The 24,884-nt window shown below is 41.4% G+C and overlaps 1 protein-coding gene across 1 annotated transcript in view; it reads left to right on the top strand.

The window, feature by feature from the left end:
- MYO6 (myosin VI) overlaps nt 1–24,884 on the top strand; it is a 141,830-nt gene that overhangs the window by 41,351 nt on the left and 75,595 nt on the right. The window contains exons 2-4 of the mRNA XM_081251099.1: nt 10,914–11,056; nt 16,226–16,295; nt 21,781–21,854. Coding sequence (XP_081107225.1) covers nt 10,940–11,056; nt 16,226–16,295; nt 21,781–21,854 — 261 coding nt within the window. The 5' untranslated portion in view covers nt 10,914–10,939. The remainder of the gene's footprint in view (nt 1–10,913; nt 11,057–16,225; nt 16,296–21,780; nt 21,855–24,884) is intronic.

Genomic DNA, 24,884 nt, shown 5'->3' with positions numbered 1-24,884 from the left:
GCTTTCTGTTGAGTCACATGAGACGCGTGACATCAGCCCTTAACTTTAACCAAAGAAAATTGGGAATTAGCGTGAGGCCAAACAAGATGTGAACCGGTCAACACACCACACCGTTCAGAAACACATCCCATGAGGTGTGTTCCCTGATGAATCAGGAGGGGCAGGGACCTGGGAGCTGCTGAAAACGTGCTCAGGCTCCCGTCTCAAGGGCCCTCAGGCACCAGTGGATCTCCTTGGTCTGTCTTCCGTGTTTCAGGAAGCCTGGCGGCAGGTTTATATTTGCTGCGATGGCACTGGCGTAGGCTCACTGAAGCGTCCCGTTTCTTCGTCGTTGGTTTCTCCTCTCACGGCAGTAACACTGGCTATTTTTATAGGTGGCAGGACCGTAGAATTAGTCAGTTTAACAGATACCTGTTTTGTGCCAAGCATTGTTCTGGGCATGTAGATTCATCGCAGTGAATAAAATAAAGTCCCTGGACTGAGGAGGCTTATATTCTAAATAACTGAAACACATAGTAAGTTTGCCAGATGTTAAGTGCTATAGGAGTAGCAAGGCTGGGGAGAGCCTTAAGCTGCGCTGGTTTCGGGGGGACGGGCGGGCTTTCTGTTTTCAGGAGGATGATGCAGGAAGCCTCCCTGAGAAGGTGACAGTGGAGCCAGGTCCCGAAGAAGGTACGGAGAAAACCGTCTTGCGGGCAGAGGGATTGCCGCGGTCAATACCAGAGGCCTGAAACACAAGCGTGCCTAGCGTGTTTAAAGAACAGCCCGGAGACCACCGCGAATGAAGTGAAGTGAGGGGGTACCGGTGGGGCGGCATCAGGGGGGTTGGGCAGGGGGGAGCGTCAGTGAAGGGTCCGCGGGACCCCGGGAAGACTGGGGCTTTTATGTGAGTGAGGAGGGCGGCAGTGGCTTAGCTTATGCCAGGCTCGGATTGACTGCTGTACCGGCCCTGACTGCGCGGGCCGAGGCGGGGGAAGGGAGGACAGCCAGAAGCTGTGCGGCCGTCGGTTGGGTTCCCTGGTCGGGCCTCTTCAGGTTCTGCAAAGAATTTGAAGGTGGCGCCAAGAGGACTTGCTGGATGCAGACCCGGAGAGGGAGAGGAGACTGGAGGATGACCTCACGGGTTTGGGCGCGTACAGGCGTGGGGATGAAGCTGTCGCTGGATGAGAGGGGGAGGACCCAGCGAGGAAGGCGCAGAAAGGGGAGCTTGGAGGCCGCCGCCGGGTGAGGCTGGAGGCGGCCGCTGTCTCCTGAGGGGTGGAGTGGGGCAGCCCCTGGGCTCGAGGCAGCTGGAGTTCAGGCCGGAGGAGGCAGCTGTGGGCAGCACCCGCCTGTGGGCCATGCTGAAAGCCGTAGGACTAGATGCCACAAGACTAGGCGGGGGAGGAGGGCGGGTGGAGAGAAGGCCCGAGGATGGATCCCCCAGGAGTTTCTGGTGTTGGAAAGACGAGGAGATCGCAGCCAGGGGAGCTGAGGCGATCCAGGGAACAGACCCGAAGAGTGAGGGATCCTGAGGTCCGCTGCTGCAGGGCAGAGCCCTCGGCCCTGTCAGCTGAGGCTGCTTCCGTGAGGAAGCGGGGCGTGAGACCTGCTCACGTGACTTAGCAGTGGGGAGGGTCGCCGGAGGCCCTGAAGGTGGGGATGCAGGTCCCGTGGGCATGGGTCCAAGAGAGGATGAGAAGGGAGGAAATGGAGGCAGTGAGTGTGGACAGTGAGTGGGAAGGGGGAAGTGGGTGATGAGAGGGAGAGAAGGAAGCCGAGATACACGTTGCTGACGCGCCGTCTCTGCGTGGCCCGAGGGGGCAGGATCCGGTGGGTAAATACAGGGGTTGGTCTCAGGTATGAGGAAGGCTCGTGTGGCCTCAGTAGTAAACGGGAAAGCAGAATATATGGACACACGTACAGACCGGTAAGTTGATGTGGTGATGAAAGCTCGAGGAGTATTTGGTTATTTTAAAAAGTGAGAAAATTTGAATTTTTATGGGTAGTTTGGTAGATACAGATAGTTTGGTTGACACTGTCATCAAAACACGTGGTAGAGTGGGGTTAAGTAAATTAAATTGGAAAAGAAATTTGAAAAGACAGTTTGTTTTTCATTTTGTAGAATATCTGAACATTCTTTTTGCATATTTTTGTTGATAGGTCAGTTCCGAAAGAAACAACAATATAAAAATATCTCATAACTGCATCAATAAAGTGAAAAATTCCAGCAACAGCCTCCAGTCCCTTTCGTTATCCCCGATTCTCAGCTGGTCATTTAAATGCAGTATTAACTGGAAGACAGAATTACCCACCATGTATCACCATGTTTACCTTGCAGCACAGACACCCAAGCCAGAAAGTTCTAGTTTGTGCTTCCCTGTAATCTACCCATGAAAGAATTTAAATCCAAGTTAAGACTTTACAAATAAGAAATAATAAACATTTTAATGTTTATGAAAGAGGTGGTAAGACGGTTTTCATAAAGCCTTTACATATCTTTTAACCTTCATTTATTTCTTATGCCATTAAAACATAGGCTAGGACAGCAGAGTATTATACAGCTGGGGGTTTTTCCAGATCTCGTGACAAATACAAACCACTGTGTGCACAAGAAGCTTGAAGCAAAGCTGTGCAGTGCAGTGCAGTGATTATGAGTTTGGACTGGGGGTCACACAGGATTCATATCTCGCCTCTACACTCATTTCTCAGGTGTCTCTACTTGGGCAACTTCCCCAAACTTCCAAACCTCACTTTCAAAACGGGGATGGTAGCTGCCTTCCAGAGCTGTAAACGTGAACTGGGGCAACATGTCGGAGTGTTCTAGTGCGACGCCTGTACATAGTGAAGGTCTGTGAAATGTTGTGAGTCTGTGGTTTCCTTTGACCACTTGAATGAACTCCATCCCAGCTGTGAGAAGAAAAGTCACTGTGTCTTCAGTTCCTGTTCTGAGTGATGTATGTGTGCACATACCCACACACACAACCCAAGTTAGTAGAGTTAAAAAACAAAACAAAACCTTAGTCTTATAAATTACATGAGAACTTCATTGAATATCCTGGACTGTATTGGCTCATTTGTGAAAGAATGATAGAAATGACAATGGAGCCGCACCTTCTACCTTTCCTTTTTAATTAGTGTGTCTCTCCTGGTTTATTCCTCCTAATCATAGCATTTGAGAAGTTTGTTGGTTTTGTTTGTTTAACGAGTTCCTACCTCAGGAGAACTGTGTGGCCTGAATTGGATTGGACTTGGGACCCCCTCTTAAAATGACCCTGCTGCTCAGAGGTGAAAATATTCAACTCCCTGCCTTGGGACATTTCAGGAGGGTTCAAATGCCAGAGATGTCACAGATGTGTTTAAAGGCCTAAGGATTGTCCAGACTTCTTATCACCTTGATTGATGATAGTGTACAGTCTAGACTGTGGTTTTGATCACACACAGGCCTTTGCTTCCTGACAGATTTGAGTAACATTGAACTGGGGCCTGCAGTTTAAGCTGCAGAATGTTTCAGTTTGAGCAGAGTAGGGCCATTTTACACAGGCAGGGTCATCCTAGAGAAAAGACCTTTCTTTGGCTTGAAGACCAATGTGGTTTCTTGAAATTTGATTGCTCTTTTCATTAGCCACTTATTGGGAGGCTAACATGGTCCCTTGGTGGAGAAAATGAAGAAGGCTTCAGTCTTTTACAAACTCCTCTTTTGAAAGACCAACAAACTTTTAAGAAGTAACTTTTAAATCTAGCACTAATTATCCAGGGAAGGTCTGGATGTAATCATTGGATGATAAATAAAATCTTATTATTAGTCACAGGATGTGGAAAATTTAAATCACCTGGCATAACTTAATATCTTGCTGCTATATTCTGGTATTTTAACATCTGTAGAAGAAAATTTGAGCTTCTGAAATAAACTGGGATGTTCAGTCTCTGAATAATACAGAACTTTCTTTAGAGTGATCTAAGCTGTGGCCAGGTTATCTTGGTATATAGGTTGTCTGCATGTACTATTTGAATTATGTCTAAATTCAAATCTGTTTTGTGATAGTAATTTATGTAGGAGTTTATAGCTTAAATATAGTTATGATTTCTGTAAAACCTATAAGAAAATCATATAACCAATTCTCATAATTCAGATTATATGTATTTGGAGTAATTTGCCTGATTGTATCAGTTTTCAGATCATCTTATAAAATATCTTAAATATTTAATAACCATATAATAAACTTATTAATAAAATATTTGCCTTATTTTTTATCCTCTCTTTTTGTTAGCTAGTTCATCTTAGCTCTGCCAGTTAAGCTACTTAACCTTGGTGTTCTGAGGCTGTTTTGGAAGAGTCAGGTGGTAATGGGCTTAGCTTGAAACACCAGTGGATACACTGGGCTTTCTGAAGTTATATTTGGAAGTACAATATAACCTTTGTAAAAACGGTCACTCATTAGGATCACTCACTAGGCTGTGATTAGGTCACTCATTACGCTGTGATGAACTGGACCTAGTACTACCGAAATCTGAAGGAATGTCATAGCTGGTCTAGACGTTGCTCCTTTTGTATGTCTTACACTAAAAAGCATTAGAGCTCTGTATTTTCTTGTCGATATCTAAGCCTAAATAACAGTAGCTAGCACTTAGTAGGTACTCGGTGAATACACATTGAAAAAGTAAGCGAGTGAATACCAAAATTACTTCTTAACTGAATTCAGGTAGTCAGGTTTTAGAACTTATCTTTAGATGTTTTCTTATTTTATTTCTTTGTCAGGAGTTTGTATTTAGTGGTAGGTATTTTCTCCCCGTTGTTAGTGAATATTTATTGCTGATAAAATCAAGACATTCGCAATCAATTTTAATATGAATGTGTTGCAGTGAATGCATAATACCGTATTATGGCAATTAAGTAATTCCCATACTTTATTCCTAGCTGAACAAGGTTAACTGTGAAATGTTTTCTAGGAAGGCCTTTTTAAAAGGTAATTTAGGGCTTCCCTGGTGGCGCAGTGGTTGAGAGTCCGCCTGCCGATGCAGGGGACACGGGTTCGTGCCCCGGTCTGGGAAGATCCCACATGCCGCGGAGCGGCTAGGCCCGTGAGCCATGGCTGCTGAGCCTGCGCATCCGGAGCCTGTGCTCTGCAAGGGGAGAGGCCACAACAGTGAGAGGCCCGCCTACCGCAAAAAAAAAAATAAATAAATAAAAGGTAATTTAGTGACTAAAGGGAAACCTGAAATATTTTTGAGAATTTTGGTGTACAAGTAAGTTCTTAGGGAACTGAAACGCTCAATGAAAGATTGTGCTAGGTAGGTACACACAAAATGCACCAGCCACTGGCCAACAGTTACCTGGTGCCCAGTTTTCTCACAGTGTCTGGACACCAGGGAAGCTAATAGCCTTCAGGATACACTGATACAGATGAGAGAAGTTGCCAGTTTCAAGCTTGTGTGCCAAAGGTGCACATAACATTCTTTTGATCAACAGGGCCGGGGCCTGGCCAGATGAAAGAGTAGTCCTTTTAAAAGGCAAATTTGATACATCTACGCAGCTCCCTTACCCCCAGTTAGAATTTAAGATCCTGGAGGGCAGGGATTTTTGCCAGTTTGGTTTACTGCTCTATTCCAAGTGATTGTTTTCCTGTTGGAAGGCTCCGTGAGGCCAGCCCATGTCTTTTTTTTTTTTTTTTTTTTTTTTTTTGGCCTATCATTATATCTTTAGCAGCTAGCAGTATGTGTTATATACTAGGTGGTCAAATAAATAATAGTTTACAGAATGAATGACTGTGGAAGGCAGTCTTATAAGGGTTCTTCTTTCCCTGTTTAATGCTTCTTCCTTGCTTTTTTGGTATCTTATGCCAGCTCTTTCAGCTCAATTCTAAATTAACTTTAGCTAGTACTCAATTTCTAATACCCTAGCTAATAAAAACAAGGCATTGTCATATATCACAATCACAATTTTAAAAGGGTAATCTTTGAAGGTGATGGCGGCATAGCAGGTGATGGCTCCTATTTGGTGGGCTGTGTCTACATGTTCGGCTCCAGGTACATGGTTCCCATTGGGATCATCACTGGAGTTGCCGAGAAAAAAGAATATGGATGTGTGTGTATTTGTCACCCTGGCCTCCAGTACATTTGCTCTCCAGGGAGCCTCTTGGTGATCTGCTTTTCTCTTTTCAACAAAGCCTAAATGAAAGTTTGCATAGTACCTCTGACAGGCTACAGATTGCGTTTCTATCGATTGCTGTAGTGCTTACTTTAAAAATGTCAGTTGTCAATTAAGTGCTAAAAATGAGATAATTTTCAGTTGATGATAGCGTATTATAGAGCATTCCCTCTCTTCCTGAATAACTTAAGGAATTTCAAGAATTTTAAATTTGCTTAGCCAGCCCCAGTGCTTATCATTTTTTCTTTTGTATTCCTGCAGTGCATATGTAGTCAGCTTTTAATGTGTTTATGGCTTCTAGTACAGTAGCACCTGTTTAACTGCTCTTCCTGTGCAGACCTGCTTAATATGTATGAGTGTTGCTTGTATGGGTTTTCTGAATGCTTTTATGGGGACAAATAGTAATATGTCAAAAGAATTTTCTTTGGTGGAATGAATAAATCAGACTTCATTAATGAAGGGTAATTTATGTTATAAATAATTAGGATTCCAAAACTAATTAAATGAAGCCTTATTTTAAAAGAGGTTTTATTTTAGTGAAAGCCTTGCACTCAGTAGAAGATAATCTTTAATTTAATAGAGGGGGGAGTGAGTGTCTACCGCTCCTCCAGGTACAAGTTACATCATCGACTCAGAGTTACAGAAAGATAAGTTCAGATCAGAATCTGGGCCAGACTGGCCTGGTCCAGAGGCAGTGGGTGTGTTTGATAATGGTGCTCACAGTGGCTCTTCTGGGGTCATACTGCTCCAGTTTGAACTGGTAATTTGCCTAAGTACCGAGTTCTAGGTTGGAGATCATTTTCCTTCAGAATTTTAAAGGCATTGCTTTATCGATTTCCTGCGTTCATTGTTGCTGAAGCCATTTTGATTCATGATCCTTTGGATATGACTCATGTTTTTTCCCCCCTTTTTCTCTCATTTCTCTGAAAATGTGCAGCATCTTCTATTTCTGGTGTTCTGAAATGTGACATGTTGTCCTTTTGTCTGTCTTTTTCCAGTTATTGTGTTGAGGACTTAATTGGCATTTTGGCTAGACTCTAGAAAATCATGCCTTTCAGTTCTGGTGAATTTTCTTTAGATATTGGAAAGCTTTCTCCCCTCTGTGTTTTGAAGGGAGCAGGATGTCTGTTTTACCTGGTATTTTGATGCTGAATCTTTTTACTTGTCTCATTTTTATATCTGTTTTTCTTCTACATTTTCTTTTTTGCCCTCCACTTTCTAGCTCTTTTTAAAATTTTCTTGGCTTTCTGAAAAAGATTGTCTCAACTTTATTTTCTGTACCTTCTAGTGAATATTTCATTTCCGCTATTACGTTCTTAAAGAAAAATTATTCTGACACTTGTTAAAATGACAAAGACGACTTTATTCATGACTCTTGCAGTAGGAGTGTATTAGCCTGCTTGGGCTGCCATAATAAAATACCATAGACTGGGTGGCTTAAACAGCAGACATTTATTCTCTCACAGTTCTGGGGGCTGGAAGTCTGAGATCAGGTGCCAGCATGGTCGGATTCTGGTGAGGACTCTCGTTCTGGGTTTCAGATGGCTGCCTTCTGCAGGCCACTCACGTGGCCTTTCCCTATAGTGTGTGCCTTGAGGTGGAGAGATGTCTCTTTTCCTCTTTTGGTAAGGCTACCAATCCTATTGGATTAGGACCCCACCCTTATGAGGTCATTAGCCATGATTACCTCCTGCCTCCAAATACAGTCACGTGGGCGATTACAGCTTCAACATATGAATATTTGGGGGGGGGACACAATTCAGTCCATAGCAGACACATACACTCAGCCTATAACAAAGGGGTATTACAGTAGGGAGAACGATTGGGCTCCACTTTGAATGCAGCAAAGACAGCTGGGGATTTATAGCCAGTGAGCAGAGTGCAGGGGTCAGTGGATGAGAAAGACTAAGTGGAAACAGCACAGGTAGGGGATTCTTGCTCAGCTGACTTAAAGGGATTCTTTTTGAAGGCAGATTAAGGATTTATATACCAAAGGTAGGGGATGAGGAACTTGATAAAGCTATCAAGGGTGAGAGAATTTCTCTAAACCGGCTTAGCAGGATTCTTGCTAAAACTGGCCTCTGTAGGCCGAACAAGGACAGCACAGACTCGAAGGCCTAGCGGAGGCCTCGTCAAGCAGAGCGCTCAGAGGAGCCTAACTGAAGCTCGGTCAGGAAGAGAGTTTGGTATGCACAGCCTCAGTCATCCCTGGTGTCTCTCTTTCCGGAGACCCTCTATCTCCTTCAGAGAATAACCTCCAGGCTTCTCTTGGGGTGATGGTGGGAGGGAGGTGGCGTTTGCCCAGCTGTGTGCCGCGTGTACGGCTGGCGTTAGGAAGTCGTTTTCTCAAACAGCTTTCCCCTAGTCTCCCTGACGCTAGACCCCTCTTTTCACCCTTGCTTCGGTGGTGTGACTGGGTTCTCTTTCCTCTCTCCCCATCCCAGATTTGGGGTTTGGCTCTTAGGTTTGCTAAGTCAGTTAGCACACCGGCCGCTCGCTTCCCAGCTTCCACAGTCTCGTTGCTGTTGTCGTCTCCTGGGCTCTCCCCGTCCTTGTGCACTGATGTCTTTAATTTAAAGACTCTTTTTACTGTAGATTTAGGGGTTTGAAGAAGGAGCAGCGTTGGATGTGTAGCTTTAAATCTGTTTTCTTAACTGGGAAGCTGCAGCAAGTGGTTCAGAATGGGAAAACAGTTTAAATAATTGAAGGAAATTTGACTTTCTTTTTTGATTTTGTGGGTTTTGCTTCACTGTGATTTTGTCTTCAGACACCTCATGATTCCTAAACAATCCCTCGTGACTATTCTATAATTTCCCGTTGTATTTAGAACGATCACAAGGCCGTTTACTTGAAATTTAGTGGTGGCTTCGAACAAGGGCTATGGGGGACTGTAAGGGAAGAGGTGTCGCTAGCATCTGTTGGGTGCCATTAGAATGGGGATCTCAATTTTACGTCACTTAATCCTCATAGCAATTCTGTAAGGTAAGTGATATTGTCACTTATGGGTAAGGATAAAGATAATGATCAGAGAGATTAAGTAACTTACTTAAGAGCTAGTCAGACAGTGGTGGAGCTTAATTTCAAGCCTAGGTTTTAAGACCTTTCAAGTCTTTCTAGGAGAGCATCTCCTTTTCCTCCTCGCAAGCTGCGTGAACAGTTCATTCAGTCACTCGGTGCAGGTTAGGTTGCCTGCTCCGTGCTGGGCCTTGGTGACACACGAGGGCTAGGCCGTGCCCTGATACAACAGGAATGTCACCATCAGACTTACCGTCAGTAGGATTTCTGGTGGTCTGTGCATACTGGCAAGAGTAGGGGCAGGCGGCTAAGTTAATTACAGGAGTCCTGGTAAAAGGCCATGTTGGTTTTGACCAGGAAGGCAGATCAGATCCAGAGAAGTGGGTGTATTTGAGATACCCTGTTGGAGGTGGAGCCGACAGGATTAGGGGGTGATAGGGGTTTGGAAGGAGCTTTGGAAGGAAGAATTGAGCATGGCTCTGGGTTTGATTTGAAATGAATGGTGTTGGTGCCTTTAGTGATATAATGAATAATTGAATAAATGAATCATTATATCACATTATATGTGATATAATATATGTGACATATTATATCCCGCTGAGGTGCTGAAACTAGGACGTCTGGGATCACTCACTGTGTGATTCATTATAACACGTTAGTCTCACAGAATCCAAGCTCATTAAAATTAAATATTTTATGTGTTATGGACCCTTTGGGATACTCTCAAAAGACAGAATTGTAAATGTTAGGTCTGAGAATGCCAAGCATGAAAGCAGCTTTCTAGGAATGCTTGAAAAACTAGCCTCGAATTCAAAGTAGGCAAAACCTGGAAACAATATAAACGTTCATGTCCAAGACAGCAGGTAGACAACTGTGGCATGTGATTCAGCAGGTTAGTATACACAGCAGCTTGGCTGAACATGAGAACGTTTTGTTGAATACAATAAGCCATACACGGAAGCATGCGTACTGGACAGTGGGTGCCTCTGGAGGTAGGGATTGACCAGAAGGAGGCACAAGGGAACTTTCTGGCGAGATGGAAATGTTCTGTCTGTTGATTGGGGTGTTTGTTGAACGGGAAGGTCCACATGTGGAAACTCATCAGCTTGTATCCTTAGAATTTGTACATTTCACTGTATGTAAGTTTTATTACCTCAGTAAAAAAGTAAGAAGACAAGGGAGCAGTATGTTCAGTGGTTCTGTGGGTATCCCTCTAGGGAGCACAGGGGTGGGGCATCCGTGTAGTCTCAGCTTGTCAGGGAAAGTCTCCCAGAGGAAGTAGCCTCTCCTGTGTCTCGTTTTTATCCCTTAGGTCTAAGATAGACTTATTGTTCAAGTCTCAGCCAACTCCACACAATAACATCTCCTCTTCGGATGACTGTTTAATTTATTGTGCAATCGGGAATACTTCAGGCAGTAAAAAGGAGCGCTAGTATAAATTACAGTGGGCAAGAGGTAAAAACTGGGACCGTTGGCTCTCTCTTTCTGCGCTGCTCAAAGTGTAGCTAGCTGGTTCTCACTGCAGGCACCACCGAAGGAAGACGGTGGCAAAGCAGGCGTTCCGGGCGGGTAGAGCAGCCTCTGCTTGGTCCCCCTGTACAGGCGGTACAGGGGGGTGGGTGCAGCGGGGTGGCAGGGGGCGGGGATCACCCCTGCAGGGGTGCTCGTGTGTGTCTAAGAATCGCGATTTACATGTTAACTGAAAAAAAGATTGTTATCTTTTTTCATCTCCAGAGTTACTCACGTTGCTTTGTTCGTTCCTTTGAAACAGGAGACAGTGGATAGCTCCCTTCAGAAATGGAGGACGGGAAGCCCGTTTGGGCGCCGCACCCTACGGATGGGTTTCAGATGGGCAATATCGTGGATATTGGCCCCGACAGCTTAACGATTGAACCCTTGAACCAAAAAGGCAAGGTAAGAAGTTTCTCAGAAAGATTTCAAAATTTGATTTGTGTCTGTAGGTATCTCCCTTTTTCAATGAAGTAGGTATTTTTTTAGCACAGTATAGGGGAAAGCAGTTTTCTGGTCAGTGAATCCTAGTCTTCTCCTGAGTTGTGTGATTAAATCAGAAGTGCATACCCTAGGGGGAAAATGGTGTCCCATCGTAAAATCAGACAGTAATTTAGTGAGCCTTTCATTAGCATATTCGTAAGAAGAAATAGCTATGTAACAAAATATAAACAATAACATTTTTAATTCCTTAAGCCATATAACTAAAGTTATGAATATATCTGTGAGGTATTCAACATGTTACCAAGTAAAAATATAAAAAGTGAATGGGATTATGTTATGAAATTTTGCTTTTTGCTTTTTAGCTTCCGGATAATTCTTTTTTTAATCTTTTTTTATTGAAGTATAGTTGATTTACAATGTTGTGTTAATTTCTGTTGTACAGCAAAGTGATTCAGGTATACACATATACACACTTTTTTTTAATATTCTTTTCCATTATGGTTTATCACAGGATAGTGAATATCGTTCTCTGTGCTGTACAGTAGGACCTTGTTTATTTGTTTATTTATTTTAAAGTTTATTTTATTTTTGGCTGCGTTGGGCCTTCGTTGCTGCGTGCGGGCTTTCTCTAGTTGCGGCGAGCGGGGGCTACTGTTCGTCGTGGTGCACGGGCTTCTCATTGCGGTGGCTTCTCTTGTTGAGTGTGGAGCACGGGCTCTAGGTGCACGGGCTTCAGTAGTTGTGGCTCGTGGGCTCTGGAGCGCAGGCTCAGTAGTTGTGGCGTACGGGCTCAGTTGCTCTGTGGCATTTGGGATCTTTGCGGACCAGGGATCGAACCCATGTCCCCTGCATTGGCAGGTGGATTCTTAACCACTGCGGCCACCAGGGAATCCCGGACCTTGTTGTTTATCCATTCTCTATATAATAGCTTACATCTGCTGTTAATTATTTTTAAAAAAGCTTTTTTATTTACTTAGATTTCTTATCATGTGATTGTAGTAAAAATATTTCTAAATAAATAAATAATAAAATAAATATATTTAAGTCTTAAGCATAACCGTCTGTTATTATTTTTGTTTTAATGGTACTTTTTAAAACATAAAAGCATACTTTAATTTTGTACACATGGTGTCTATTTCCTTTTAGGCTTAGACATAGACTAGACAATATAACAAAATGAAAGTATGGGGGAAAAGTGACCTGGAGTCTTTTCAGCCTTCATGGGGACTGTAGGGCCTACCTATTTTGTGGGAGAGCTTAACACTTTTCACTTTAATAAATGTTCCCGTTAAGCAGGACTTCTGACTAAATTAAATTTGTTGATGTCATTTCTGTTTACTTTAGACTCTGCCAGTGTTCATGAATAATTTATGTTCTACTGATACACGGTTAACTAGTGCCATATGACTGCCATCCTTCTGGGAACCTTAGAAAAACAAGGTGGATCTCTCATGAGGTCTGTTCACAGAGAAAACTATTCTGTTACTGTAAACAACCCAGGAACCTAAATGCATAATATATAATGTGCCATGTTAGCGACGGCCAATTAAAGATACCCTCAGGAAAGAAAAGACAAAGTGTTTCTAGTTTTTCCTCTTATTAACAAGTACCTATTTGTACTTACAATGCAGTACATGTTCTAAAAAAAGAAAGAATTAAAAAAAACCACCTCAATTATTTTTATATATTTGAAGTTGTAGGGGAGGAAAATTTTTCCTCTACCCTTTTGGGTCTCTGGCTGGGCCTGAAAATTAAATTGACATAAGACACATTCACAGTAGGAAAGCATACAACTTTTATCAGATTTTTACATGTACATAGCAACCTTCACAAGAGAATGAAGAGTTGAAGTGACCAGAGCAGGAAGCTTTTATATCTTTTAGACAAAGAAACAATACATTTGTGAAGAATTGATAAGGCAAAGGGGTCTGGGCTAGGGTGGTAAATGGTGGAGAAGTGGTTAGGAGGGTAAGGGTTAGTCTGACAAGACAAGGTTTGTTTGCACAGATTTCTCTTGGTCTCCATTCCCTCCGCTGGTGATAAGAATGTCTTCTTTCCTCCTGGTAGAGGGAGGGCACCTTGCACGTGGGAGTTTTATCTCCTGCTCTCAGGAATAAAAAGGGTCAGAGTGCCCTTCTTACAGCTGTTGTTTCTCAAGTGCCTTTAACTCAAGATAATCAGTCCGCCAAAGTAGCATGTTTTGGGGTGACAGAAATTTAGTGAGCCTTTCATTATCTTTCAAAGTCTTTTTTCATTTTTGTTTAACATATCTTATAAGCACAGTAAATCAGAAGCCCCAAATGAAATGAAAAGTATATTTCCTAGTTATATTTCGTTCTATGTATTCTCCTATATCCATAAGTAACAAAATAATTCAGTTCAGGGATAGAAGAAACCTTATTTACGGGTATATGCTTTTTTATAGTTTAAGTATTTTGTGCTTTCAGCTGTGCCTTATTAGTATTAATCAGCTGCACACATAGAACCAATAAAAACACTTAAAATTCAAATTGTGGCGTCATGAAAACTTTATGGATCCTAGATTATTTATAAACTAAAGTTGAAGCTTCTTTTCACAAAATCTTTTTGAAAGTTAACAAGTTCTCAGGGATTTCTTTTCATCTTAATCCCCTCCCTGCCCCCACTTTCTGATCAGGGTCTTAATAAATTGTAAAGTGTCATAACAACCGTGTGGTTAAAAAGATCCATAAGAGAAGCAGTCTTTTGTGTAGATTCATGCAGTAGAGGTCATCAGCATTTAAAAATGAAGGAAGTGCGTAAAGCAACGGACAAGTCAAGTAGATCTGTTTGCTGATACAGTAGAAGCATAGAAGAGGGAGTGATGAGCTCTGGTGGGGAACCTGTCTTTGTTGATAGCAGTGCCTTTTAAAGTTTTTCAGTCGTGGCCCGTGGTAAGAAATAGATTTGAAATCGCATTAGGTATACGTATTATTCATGTGTGTGTACGTGCGTACTGACGACAAATAGATTTTACATGTCAACAAGTCTATGTATCGTGTGTGTGTATTCAAATGCAACATCCTTACCGTCTGTGATGCGTTCTGATATTTTCTGATATCTTTTATTCTGTTAAAAATGCCATCTTGAACCTCTCAGTTGATTTCATGTTGCATATTTGCAGCTGACTGGCCTGCAGGCTACAGCCCTAAACACATGGCATTTAAGGGTCTACATTTCCTTCTCCCTGTCTGTGTTGCCCGTCTTGTCTTTTGTCGACCAGCAGTCTCCCCCTCACTCTCCTGCCCTTATGCTTAGCCTTACGTGTCCTTTTCCTCCCCTCCCAGCCTTCCTCCCAGGGTCTGTCCGGTCCTCAGGGAGCCAGGTGGTGCTGGGCTCTGTGTGTGGCCACTCACAGTACTCCTTTTGCCTGGAATGCCGCTCTCTGCAGCTCTGTGCTTATTTAGCAAATACTCACTCCTCTCTCAGGAGCGACTGAGGTCAGCTCCTTTATGAAAGTTTCCCACAGATGCCCTGTGGCGTCCTCCTCCTCCCGGGCAGTAGAGCTTACCGCTGATTACTCTTTGCTTTGAGGAGTGGTACACCTTCTTCGCCTCCCGTACCGTGATTGGAGACATTCGTTTACATTTCTCCCCTCCCTGCTAGATTGTAATCGTCTCAAGTGCAGGCGCTATTTTCTTTGTCCATGTGGTCACGGAGCTGGGTGCACTGCGTTGGCTGGGTGGTAGGTGTTTACTGTGATCTCTTGATAGGAGAAAATGCCTCCTTCCTCTAAGAGAAAACAGTTGCCTTAATGAAACAGATGTCCTCCTTCTCACTGAGTAGGAAGTAGAGGGGAGAAGAAGATGGGGGCTGGTGATCATTGGGGGGGTGAAAAAGGATCGAGAGAGACAATTTTTTAGTCTCATTACAGGCCTTTCAGCCCCAAGATGATTAACCTTCCCATTCTCGGAACTCTGTGTCCTGCACCCCATTTATGGAGCCAACACCTGGGGTCTGGGGAGGCTTTAGCCCCATTGCTGAGGCTGTGAAAGTGGCACGTAGATCTGTGACATTAGTGGTGATTTCTGAACGTGTTTTTCCTGTAGAATCATTGTTATAAATTGTGGATTGTTTTATAGTACCATAATATACTTAATGTACATTATGGATTAGTTCTGAATTTGTGATTTATCCTTTAAACCTTTCCTCATTTATAACATTAAGAACATGTGTAGTGGGTTCCAACTAATTAACTTCTAGAGTTTTCAGGGCATAACAGTTTTCTAATTTAGGTATGACTTTGAATTGAGGTAGCGCTAGCAGCCTGGATTTTCCTCTGTAAACTATAGCAGTAGCCTTGTCTTATGCTCTTGCATATATATACATATACAGACCAACAAATATTCTAAAATAATTGAACAGGTTTTCCTTAGAGATTGGTTTGATGTGGATGGAAACGTCAACCACAGGAGTAATTGTAATTGTTTGAGAAATAGAAATGTATAGGTAACTATTAGAATGGCATGGAGAAAATTTAATTCTCTTTAGATGTAATTTGAGATCATTTCTTCTCTCTTACAAGATACTATCTTAATTCTAGAGTTTCTACCATAGTATTTAAATGATATAATAAACACCAACTTATTAATGGATATCTGTAATGTTATGGACCTAATAGTTTTGGATACTGTTTATATTTTTGACACATTTCTGTATAGGAATTTGTGTCTAATGTGTTTTACTCAGACAATAGCATTAATTAAATTATGGTCTGTTGGTATATCTGATTGATTGATTGGATGTTACTTTTTTCCTTTTTTAAAACAATAAAATTGGTGTATACATAAACATTAAAATTTTTATTTTTTAAAAAAGTTGTTAAATAGCATACCTATGTAAACGTAATATACTTCTTGTTTTGTCCCACTCTAGGTGTTACAACACAGGTTTTGTTTTTGTTTTATTGATTTCCATGATTGATTTCATGTTCATCGTAATAATGGATAATATATTTGAGTAATGACTTGTTAAGTAGTAGGATCTTGTATTACATTTTAATGAAGAGCATATTACTGCCATTATTTTCAATGTATGCAGTCAGTTAAGCTCCTTTATCTTTCTTATTATTTGTAAGCTTCTAGTTTAATGAGCTCTTGTTTTGTTTTTCAGACATTTCTGGCTCTCATAAACCAAGTGTTCCCTGCAGAAGAGGACAGTAAAAAAGATGTGGAAGATAACTGTAAGTATCAATTTAAAAAATAGTTCTCATCATAGAAAAGGAAACTGTTCCTTCAAAAAATATATGAGTGATTATATTACAGGGCACACTGTCCTTGTCCGGAAGAAATGTTGCCTTTGGACCTGAAGGTTCCTGTGAATGGAGGAGCCCCACAGTCCTAGATGCATTGTTCGCTCACATTTGCACTTTGGTGAAGGGGTCTCCTGAGTATCTTTTTAGTGTTATCTCAGTTGTGTAAATACAGGGAATGGTAATCATTTACTAACTATGAAGCCTGAACTAAAGATCTCTTGGTTTTATGGGGTTTTTTTGTTTTTTGAACCTCTGAGTCATCTGGAATCAGATGATTTTTATAGCACTATATGTGGTTCAATAATTTGGAAGTTGAGTCAGGAGGACCCATCTAGTGTCACCCTTTAAAGGAAACAAACATTAAAAAAAATACTATGTAATAAGTACTAATTGAAAACTGATTTCAGAACATTGGATTAAAGTGCAACATTAATTTGCCTTACAACTATCTTAGAATTTTTGGTGAAAAAATACTGTATCCAGAGCAATAGGCCATGTTTATTCTTACATTTTCAAGATATAGTGGTAATCATGTTTCATTTTTTATGTGGCGATATTTAAGAATCATGTCCAGTCGTCATGGGTTTCGTTCAATGTATCTGGCATTAAAAACTCTGCAATTAAATAAGAGAGGTAGGAGAAAGGAATATATTTTGTCCTTATTGGTTTTCTCTGGAGTTTGCATTTGAGTAAGCCTGTAAGATCCCCCCTATGTGACGTGGAATACAGGAGTAATGGGGGAGCCCCGAGTTCAGATTCTCACTGTGCCATTAGGAAGCTGTGTGCCCGTAGGCAGTTTCTCTCTCCCCTTTGAGCTTCTGGTCTGGAAAACAGGAGTAATGAGTTTTATGTTTCATGCTTAGAGATGATACATTTAAAATGCTTGGTGCAGTGCCTGACCTCTAACATCCTCTCAGTAGATGGTATCTGTTGTTGTCAGGTGTAAGAGACTGGGAGAAACAACATGGCGCTCCCTTCCTGTCCAAACTTGCTAGAGAGCTTGTCTGATGGGATAATATTTTTCTGAACAGCAATCAGAACAACAACAAAAAGGAACGAGACTCTATCGTATCTAAAATAAGAGAAAATTCTTTTCTGTTAAAACTTGAGAGGGTATTCAGAATTGGAATCAATCCTTTTCATATTTCAAAATAATGTTTTCTGGTTTATATATCCACGTAGAGCTAAACATAATAAATGATGTTGAATTACTTTTAATCCATTTCTTAAATATTTTAAAGCAGTCTCCCTCTGATTGTTTCATGGTGGTGGACGTGTCTAACCGTTTAGTTTTCCTGGTCTTAGTGGAGATTTGCCGCTTCTTGCAGGTGTTGACTCTGGTGATGCCAGACGGCAGGAATGTTGCTGAGGATGTCACCTGTCCTCACCACACAGTAGTCCAGCCCTACTTGATATCCCCTTTCTGAAACCACATCATGAATGCAGCTCTAACTGTTGAGTTTAGAATGCAGGTTTTCCAGCGAAAGTGGTTCCATCACTGATTAGTTGAGTCCTTTTGCCTGAGGCTTGGTTGCCCACTACACCACTGTCCTCCGCCAAGTGACGCATGGCGTTGTTTGTTTGGGTCTCACGTGCATATTTCTAAAATCCTTTCCTCTTCTCTGTATCGCGGTAATAATGTGATGATTAAGAGCTTGATGTCTGTAGAGCATCCTGAACTATGTGATAAAGGTTCTGTTGAAACAGACACACGAGTGGACTTCTGATAGTGCCCTCATAATATAGCAAAATTGATTACCTAGCTTTAGCTCCAGGTTTTCTATGTGAAGGGTTTTATGTGTGGAGTTTAGTATGTTAACTTTGCCTTTTTACTTGACTCTTGAGGATTAATGCCAGAATAGGAAAATAGTTCAGGGATGTGAGGTTGGTAATTAAAATAAGCATTTTTTGGTGCTAATTTTTAAGCTACTGTTACTTACATGGCATACAATAATCTTCATGAATGATCACTGTTAGAAGTCGAGAATAATAGAGTATAAACTATAATTTTGGAAAGAATCCCCGAAGTTGCCTGGTTCAGTCTCTTTTTCAGTAATGGAATGACTTCTACAACAATGTAATGATAGAATTGATTGACTTCTACTGCAGTTGAAGTTGTTTGTGGGTTCTTTTTTTCTCTCTCAGTGAACCAGAACTGTAACAAATAAGCAGAATCTTAAATGCTTAGATAACTCCCTAGTCAGATTCCTAAATTTAAGAATTGAGTGATATCTAGTCTTCATTAGAAACTTTTAGTGTCCTCAGTATATATTAATTATACCGAAATTCTTCTTACGGAGTTTATAAAGAAACAAAGATGTTCATTCTTTTATTATGTCTTATTTAAAAACTTTTAATATCAAGTGTATAGTTAAATCTATGAAGAATTAGGCATAAAAGGCAAACAGTTCACCTAAAGTATTGCATGTCAGTAGCCAAACCAAGTAGTCCTGGGGTGGCCACTAGGAGAGGATGGGAGGAGGGAATTTGGTGGAGCAGGAAGTGATGTCCAAGACTCTCTGAGCATCCCTAGGTCGTGCCTTCAGGGATGCAGAGGCCACTGAGACTTACCATTTCCCATTCTGGCAAGCTGAGGGTCATACATGTTCCTTTCTGTCTTTCCTTTTCTGTGTCTTTATTTAAATGGAGTAGTCTGAGTAGCATAATTTAAGAGGAAGACCCTCTGGTCCAAATTTTTATTGTCATTGGCAGATATTTCAGCAGTGAGGGATTTTTTTTTCACAACTTTATTGGAGTATAATTGCATTACAATAGTGAGTTAGTTTCTGCTTTATAACATAGTGAATCAGCTATACATTTACATATATCCCCATATCTCCTCCCTCTTGCGTCTCCCTCCCACACTCCCTATCCCACCCCTCTAGGTGGTCACAAAGCACCGAGCTGATCTCCCTGTGCTATGTGGCTGCTTCCCACTAGCTATCTATTTTACGTTTGGTAGTGTATATATGTCCATGCCACTCTCTCACTTCGTCCCAGCTTACGCTTCCCCCTCCCCGTGTCCTCAAGTCCATTCTCTACATCTGCATCTTTATTCCTGTCCCGCCCCTAGGTTCTTAAGAACCATTTTTTTTTTAGATTCCATATATACATGTTAGCATACGGTATTTGTTTTTCTCTTTCTGACTTACTTCACTCTGTATGACAGACTCTAGGTCCATCCACCTCACTACAGATAACTCAATTTGGTTTCCTTTTATGACTGAGTCATATTCCATTGTATATATGTGCCACATCTTTATCCATTCATGTGTCGATGGACAACAGTGAGGGATTTATTTAGTTGAATTACCAGGTATCCCTGAGAAGGCTGGTGGTCAGTATGGGAGGACGTAAAGAAAGAAGGGCAAGCAGCCATCCACATGCCGTGTAGGTTTATATGATTAGCTTTTCTGGGGGAGCCGTATTGTGGGATCAGGCATTCTTACTTACAGGAAGCAGAGAGAGTTGCAGAGAGAGCATCATGCAGCCAGGCAGTTTCAGAGGAAGCTGAGCCATGGGCGAGTGGTTCGATGTTGTAAGGCAGCGTGTAGATCAAGCTCCTGGGGACGGGGGTGGAAGAAGTGCAGAGGTATAGAAAGTAGGGGACCGAACCCACACGAGACACCCTCTGCTGCCTGCCTTCTCTACATCTTTCCTCAACTGAAAGGAGGGCTGCCGTTCAACTGTTAGGGGCCTCCACCCACTTCTTACTCTGTATTTTTCTGCTGTAAGTGGCATTAGAACACAGTGAGGCCTGTGTCCTTGCAGTGTGACCTGTCTGCATCGTGTGAGTGTAGAAGCATGGGCAGTCTGTTGAGACAGGTAGAGCAGCGGGCTCTTGTTCGACAGAATTGGTCGGGTGTTGAATTGTAGGTTATATATACATACAGTGTAGGCATATATACAGCTTCAGTGAGGGATCAAGCAAACAAGCAAATGAATCAGGCAGGGCCCTGCCCTTAGGGATCTGGTATAGAAGCCAAAACCAGATATACAAAATTGTCATCACAAGACTGGCATTCTGTGGTACGCACCATAACGCAAGTACACAGGAGCAAGTAGTCCTAGTGATGGTGGGGTAGTGAAAATGGGGAGGTGTCATTTGAGGGATAGCCTTTGAACTGACTTTAAAGGATAGGTAGATTTTTGATACCTAGAAATAGAGAGGTGCAGCCCAGTGCATGCATGATAGTTGAGTTTGGTAAATGGTTTAGTCTGCCTGCAGGTTAGACCATATTAAAGGGAGTTATGGAAAATTATATGGAAAGGTCAGTCGAATGCAGGTTTACTAAGGGGCTTGAATATCAGACTTGAACATGAATTTGGTAGTTGACGGAGACCCACTGATGAGTTTTGAGGAAGAGAGAGATTTAGTCAGGGCTCTAGTGTGGTTAGATTAATGCACTGAGCATTCTGGGTTAGAGAGGAGAGAGACTGCGGCGGTAGACAAGTGAGAGGCTGCTGTGATTACAGAAGAGGTGACGACGCCTAAACTGGGATTGGGGCTGTGGAAATGGAAAGAAAGGGGAGACACTTCAGAGACTCAGATTGTGCTAATTCTGAGTGCCTACCATGAAGCTGGTGCTGTGCTATACTTTATTACATGTATAAAGACTTGGAAATGGGCTTAGAGCAAGGAGGGGGGAGAGAGGATGGTCCTAGTATTGACTAAGGCTTGCAGAATAGATGAGTGAGAAATGGTGGTGCTGATAATGGAAACAGAGTGGTTGGGGGAAGAGTGGGCTTGTCTGCTCAAGTGCATGGTGGAAACGTGGAAATGGAGCTCAGGGGACTGACTGAGGGCCGGGGCAGTAGATCAGGCTGGGAGAACAGGATGTGTCAGAGCGTTAGGAGAACAGACGTTAGGAAAACAAGATTTCTACCCTGATGCTGCTGTTAGTTAGCTGCATATCCTGGTTTAAGCCGTATAGATTTCTTCAGGATTCTTGTTTAGTCTATCACTTATGAGGCACTGCCTGAATGACACGATCCCTTCCCGTTCTAAAATTTTATCTTTTGTGTTTTTCCTGTAAAATTCTGAGCATCAGATGGGATTAGTGTTGCCTACTAATCTTTTTTGTGTTAAAATGTATTAAAATCAGCACCATCTAAAGTCGTTCTTTTTTTCCACTTGAATTGTACTCGGTTTTTTGTACTCACCTGGTACTAACTAGAGGCACTCACCTCACTGGAAATTCATTGTTTAAAAATATCACTGTAACACATATGTAAACTAGATCCATTTTACATCAGCCTCTGGGGTTTATAAGTACCAGGAAAAAGATGGAATTAAATCTGACGTAACAGGTGAATTTTAGCTTTGGATCAGAGTGATTCAGATTAAGATGGCATGGTTTTATTTTACTTTCTTTCTTCAAATAACTAATGATTTACAAATTTTCCATCTCAGGTTCATTAATGTATTTGAATGAAGCCACACTGCTGCATAATATCAAAGTTCGATACAGTAAAGACAGAATTTACGTAAGTATTTTACCTGTAGGTTAAGTTTTTGTGGGAATAATTATTTTACGTGCTACTGTTTGATTTTGTTGAGCTTGAAATTTTCTAACAGGAAATCATACTTGATCTGAGCCTACTGAACGGAGTGTGAGCTCCATGAGGATAAGGATTCTTTTCTGATTTATTGTTCTAACACCAGGGCTTAGACCACACATGGTACAAATATTAATAAATATTTGCAGAATGAAATAATGAATGCAGAGCATCATCTAATATCATTCAGACTTAAAACTATCCAATTTGGATATTTAAAAAAAAACACTAATTATTTTGAGTTTTGATTTTTTAACTTTTGGCATATATCTGTAGATCTGTTTAATTGATGCAGTTTCCACATTGTTCTGCAAAACGTTTAAGGCAGACTATAAGGCATAAGTATTGAAATTAAAAACTTGGAAGACAAAACGATGTGAATTAGAATAGAAGGCAGTACGTGAGGAAATACCGAGAACACTGAAGTGCTGATCATAGAGCCTGAATAGTTGCAATATTTCATTCCAAATAGATAACTTACCCTAAAAACCCAGGATACTTAAAAATGAAAGACAATGCTTTTAATGGAAATAGGGTTTGTACCACATCATTCAGATGGATACTTAACTAGTCTGTTTTAATTGTAATGATTCACTGGGCACGTATGAGTTCTGTATATCCCTTTGTTGGCTGGAGGTAAATTACTGCACTGTAGCCCTCCTGTTATAAAGATGGGACTCTTCATTATTTTTGAACGAAGAAAACACATGGCTTCTTTGACACTTCCTAGATCGAATGACATTCTTAATCTTTTATATCACTATCAATTTGCCTAATTGTACTTACTTAATTCTGACTAAATTACCTTTAGTCTTTGCCATCTGTCCAAGTAACGACAGCTGGGAAATAGAGCTAATCTAGTCTTTTCCTAAAGAGTTTACTTGCTGTTTTTCGGTTATACATAGTTATTAAGTCTTTACTTTCCTCCTTGATTTTTCTCAAAATCAACTAAATAGTGTATTTCGGTTAATATATATATATATATATATATATATATATATATATACACACACACACATATATATATGGCTATTCTTATTTAAAAATATATTTAGAAGCAAAATTCACTTAATCAGCATATTAATATTGAGTATCTAATGTGTGCTAAATGTTGTTTTAGATACTAAAATAATACAAATTTAAAAAATTTGTTTGTTAAAGCAGCTTAACTTGTAATAAGTCAGTAAAAGTTGATTTAGATGTAACCATCTTTCAAGAAGAACTGGCCGCTGTTTTTTCTTTACATGTCTAATATCACTTGGTGGTAGTGAAACAGTCTTATTTATTTGAGCAAGTTTTAATTGTTTTAATATCTTTTTCTTGAAGTTTACAAATTTTAAATTACCTTTACAGAATGATCTTATTCAAAGAAATTGAGATACTTTGTTTTTATTTAGGATGTTTATAGGAAAGCTTCACACCCATGGGATTTTCGTTGGTCTTTTAAAGCTTCCTGTGCTGCAGTGGTGCTACATTTGCTGGCTGTGATCATTGATAGCTGAAGGTTTACGTGCAGAATTCATTGTACTTTCAAAAAAATTAGTTGTCTTTTTTTCACATTATGTTTAGTTGACCTACAAGTCTTTGCTAAATCACATGCTTGATAGAAATAATTACCTAATCATAATTTGTGAAATTTAAGTTTTTGTTTCTCATGTATAATGTCTGCATCACTCTGGAGAATTTTAAGGTTATTCCTAGCTGTTATTGCCTTCTTTTCCTAAGCTGTGTATGCGGTTGGGCATATGACCTCTGTGTTAGATAGTGGCTGTTTAGCATCGTCAGCTCGTCTTTGGAAAACCAGTATTTTCAAAGTTAATGAAAGCCATGACTGGTGGGTTTTTGCCTAGCCAGTTATGCCTTTTAGTTATAAAACCATGAAATATCAGCAATACACAAATAGAGTTATTATTATCATAATATATGTAAGAGAGGGGAGCAGTTCAGAATAGTTTAAATTGGATATTTTTATACGTCTCAACCAACCAGAATTGCCATCATTCTCCCTTAGATTTGAGTAGAACAGTAGCTAGCTCACATTTAACATTTCCCTTGGTTACTAAAGTCTCTATTACTTTCCTTTTGTTTCCCATAGAAACATTATTATCGGGAATTTCTTTTTTTTTTGGGGGGGGTACGCGTGCCTCTCACGGTTGTGGCCTCTCCCGTTGCGGAGCACAGGCTCCGGACGCACAGGCTCAGCGGCCATGGCTCACGGGCCCAGCCGCTCCGCGGCATGTGGGATCCTCCCGGACCAGGGCACGAACCCGTGTCCCCTGCATCGGCAGGCGGACTCTCAACCACTGCGCCACCAGGGAAGCCCGGGAATTTCTTATTTTTTACCCAACTCCAGGGAACATCTTTGGGAACATTCACGGAATTTTATTTTATTTTATTTTATTTTATTTTTTTTTTGCGGTACGCGGGCCTCTCACTGTTGTGGCCTCTCCCGTTGCGGAGCACAGGCTCCGGACGCGCAGGCCCAGCAGCCATGGCTCATGGGCCCAGCCCCTCCGCGGCACGCGGGATCCTCCCAGACCGGGGCACGAACCTGCGTCCCCTGCATCGGCAGGCGGACTCTCATCCACTGCGCCACCAGGGAAGCCCTTTTCACGGAATTTTAGATGCGTAGGCTGAGAGTCCGGGGTTTCTGCGTCATTTCCCTTCCACAACTAGAAGCAGAAAAGAGAAAAACATGGTCTTGTGTGCCCTAGTTTGGCCAGTAAACCACAACTAATTGCTAAACCACAACTCTCTTTCTACACACGAGGAATTTTATAAATCCTGTTGGTGGCATTTTTCTGGTCTTTTGAAGCCACAGTGAAATTTCAGATTTAAAAGCAAGCTTCACTTGCTCATTAAACATTTAGCCCGTCAGTATTCTAGGCAATGGTTAGCGCATATGCTGTTTTGCAAAAATCTGGGGCCAAGTGGTCACCACCGAGCTAAACCAGTCCT

The sequence above is a fragment of the Mesoplodon bidens genome (genome assembly GCF_964165515.1).
Source record: "Mesoplodon bidens genome assembly, chromosome: 12".
Taxonomy (NCBI): Eukaryota; Metazoa; Chordata; class Mammalia; order Artiodactyla; family Ziphiidae; genus Mesoplodon; species Mesoplodon bidens.
Note: the sequence above shows the minus strand (reverse complement) of the source record. Positions and strands in the feature narration are given on the sequence as shown.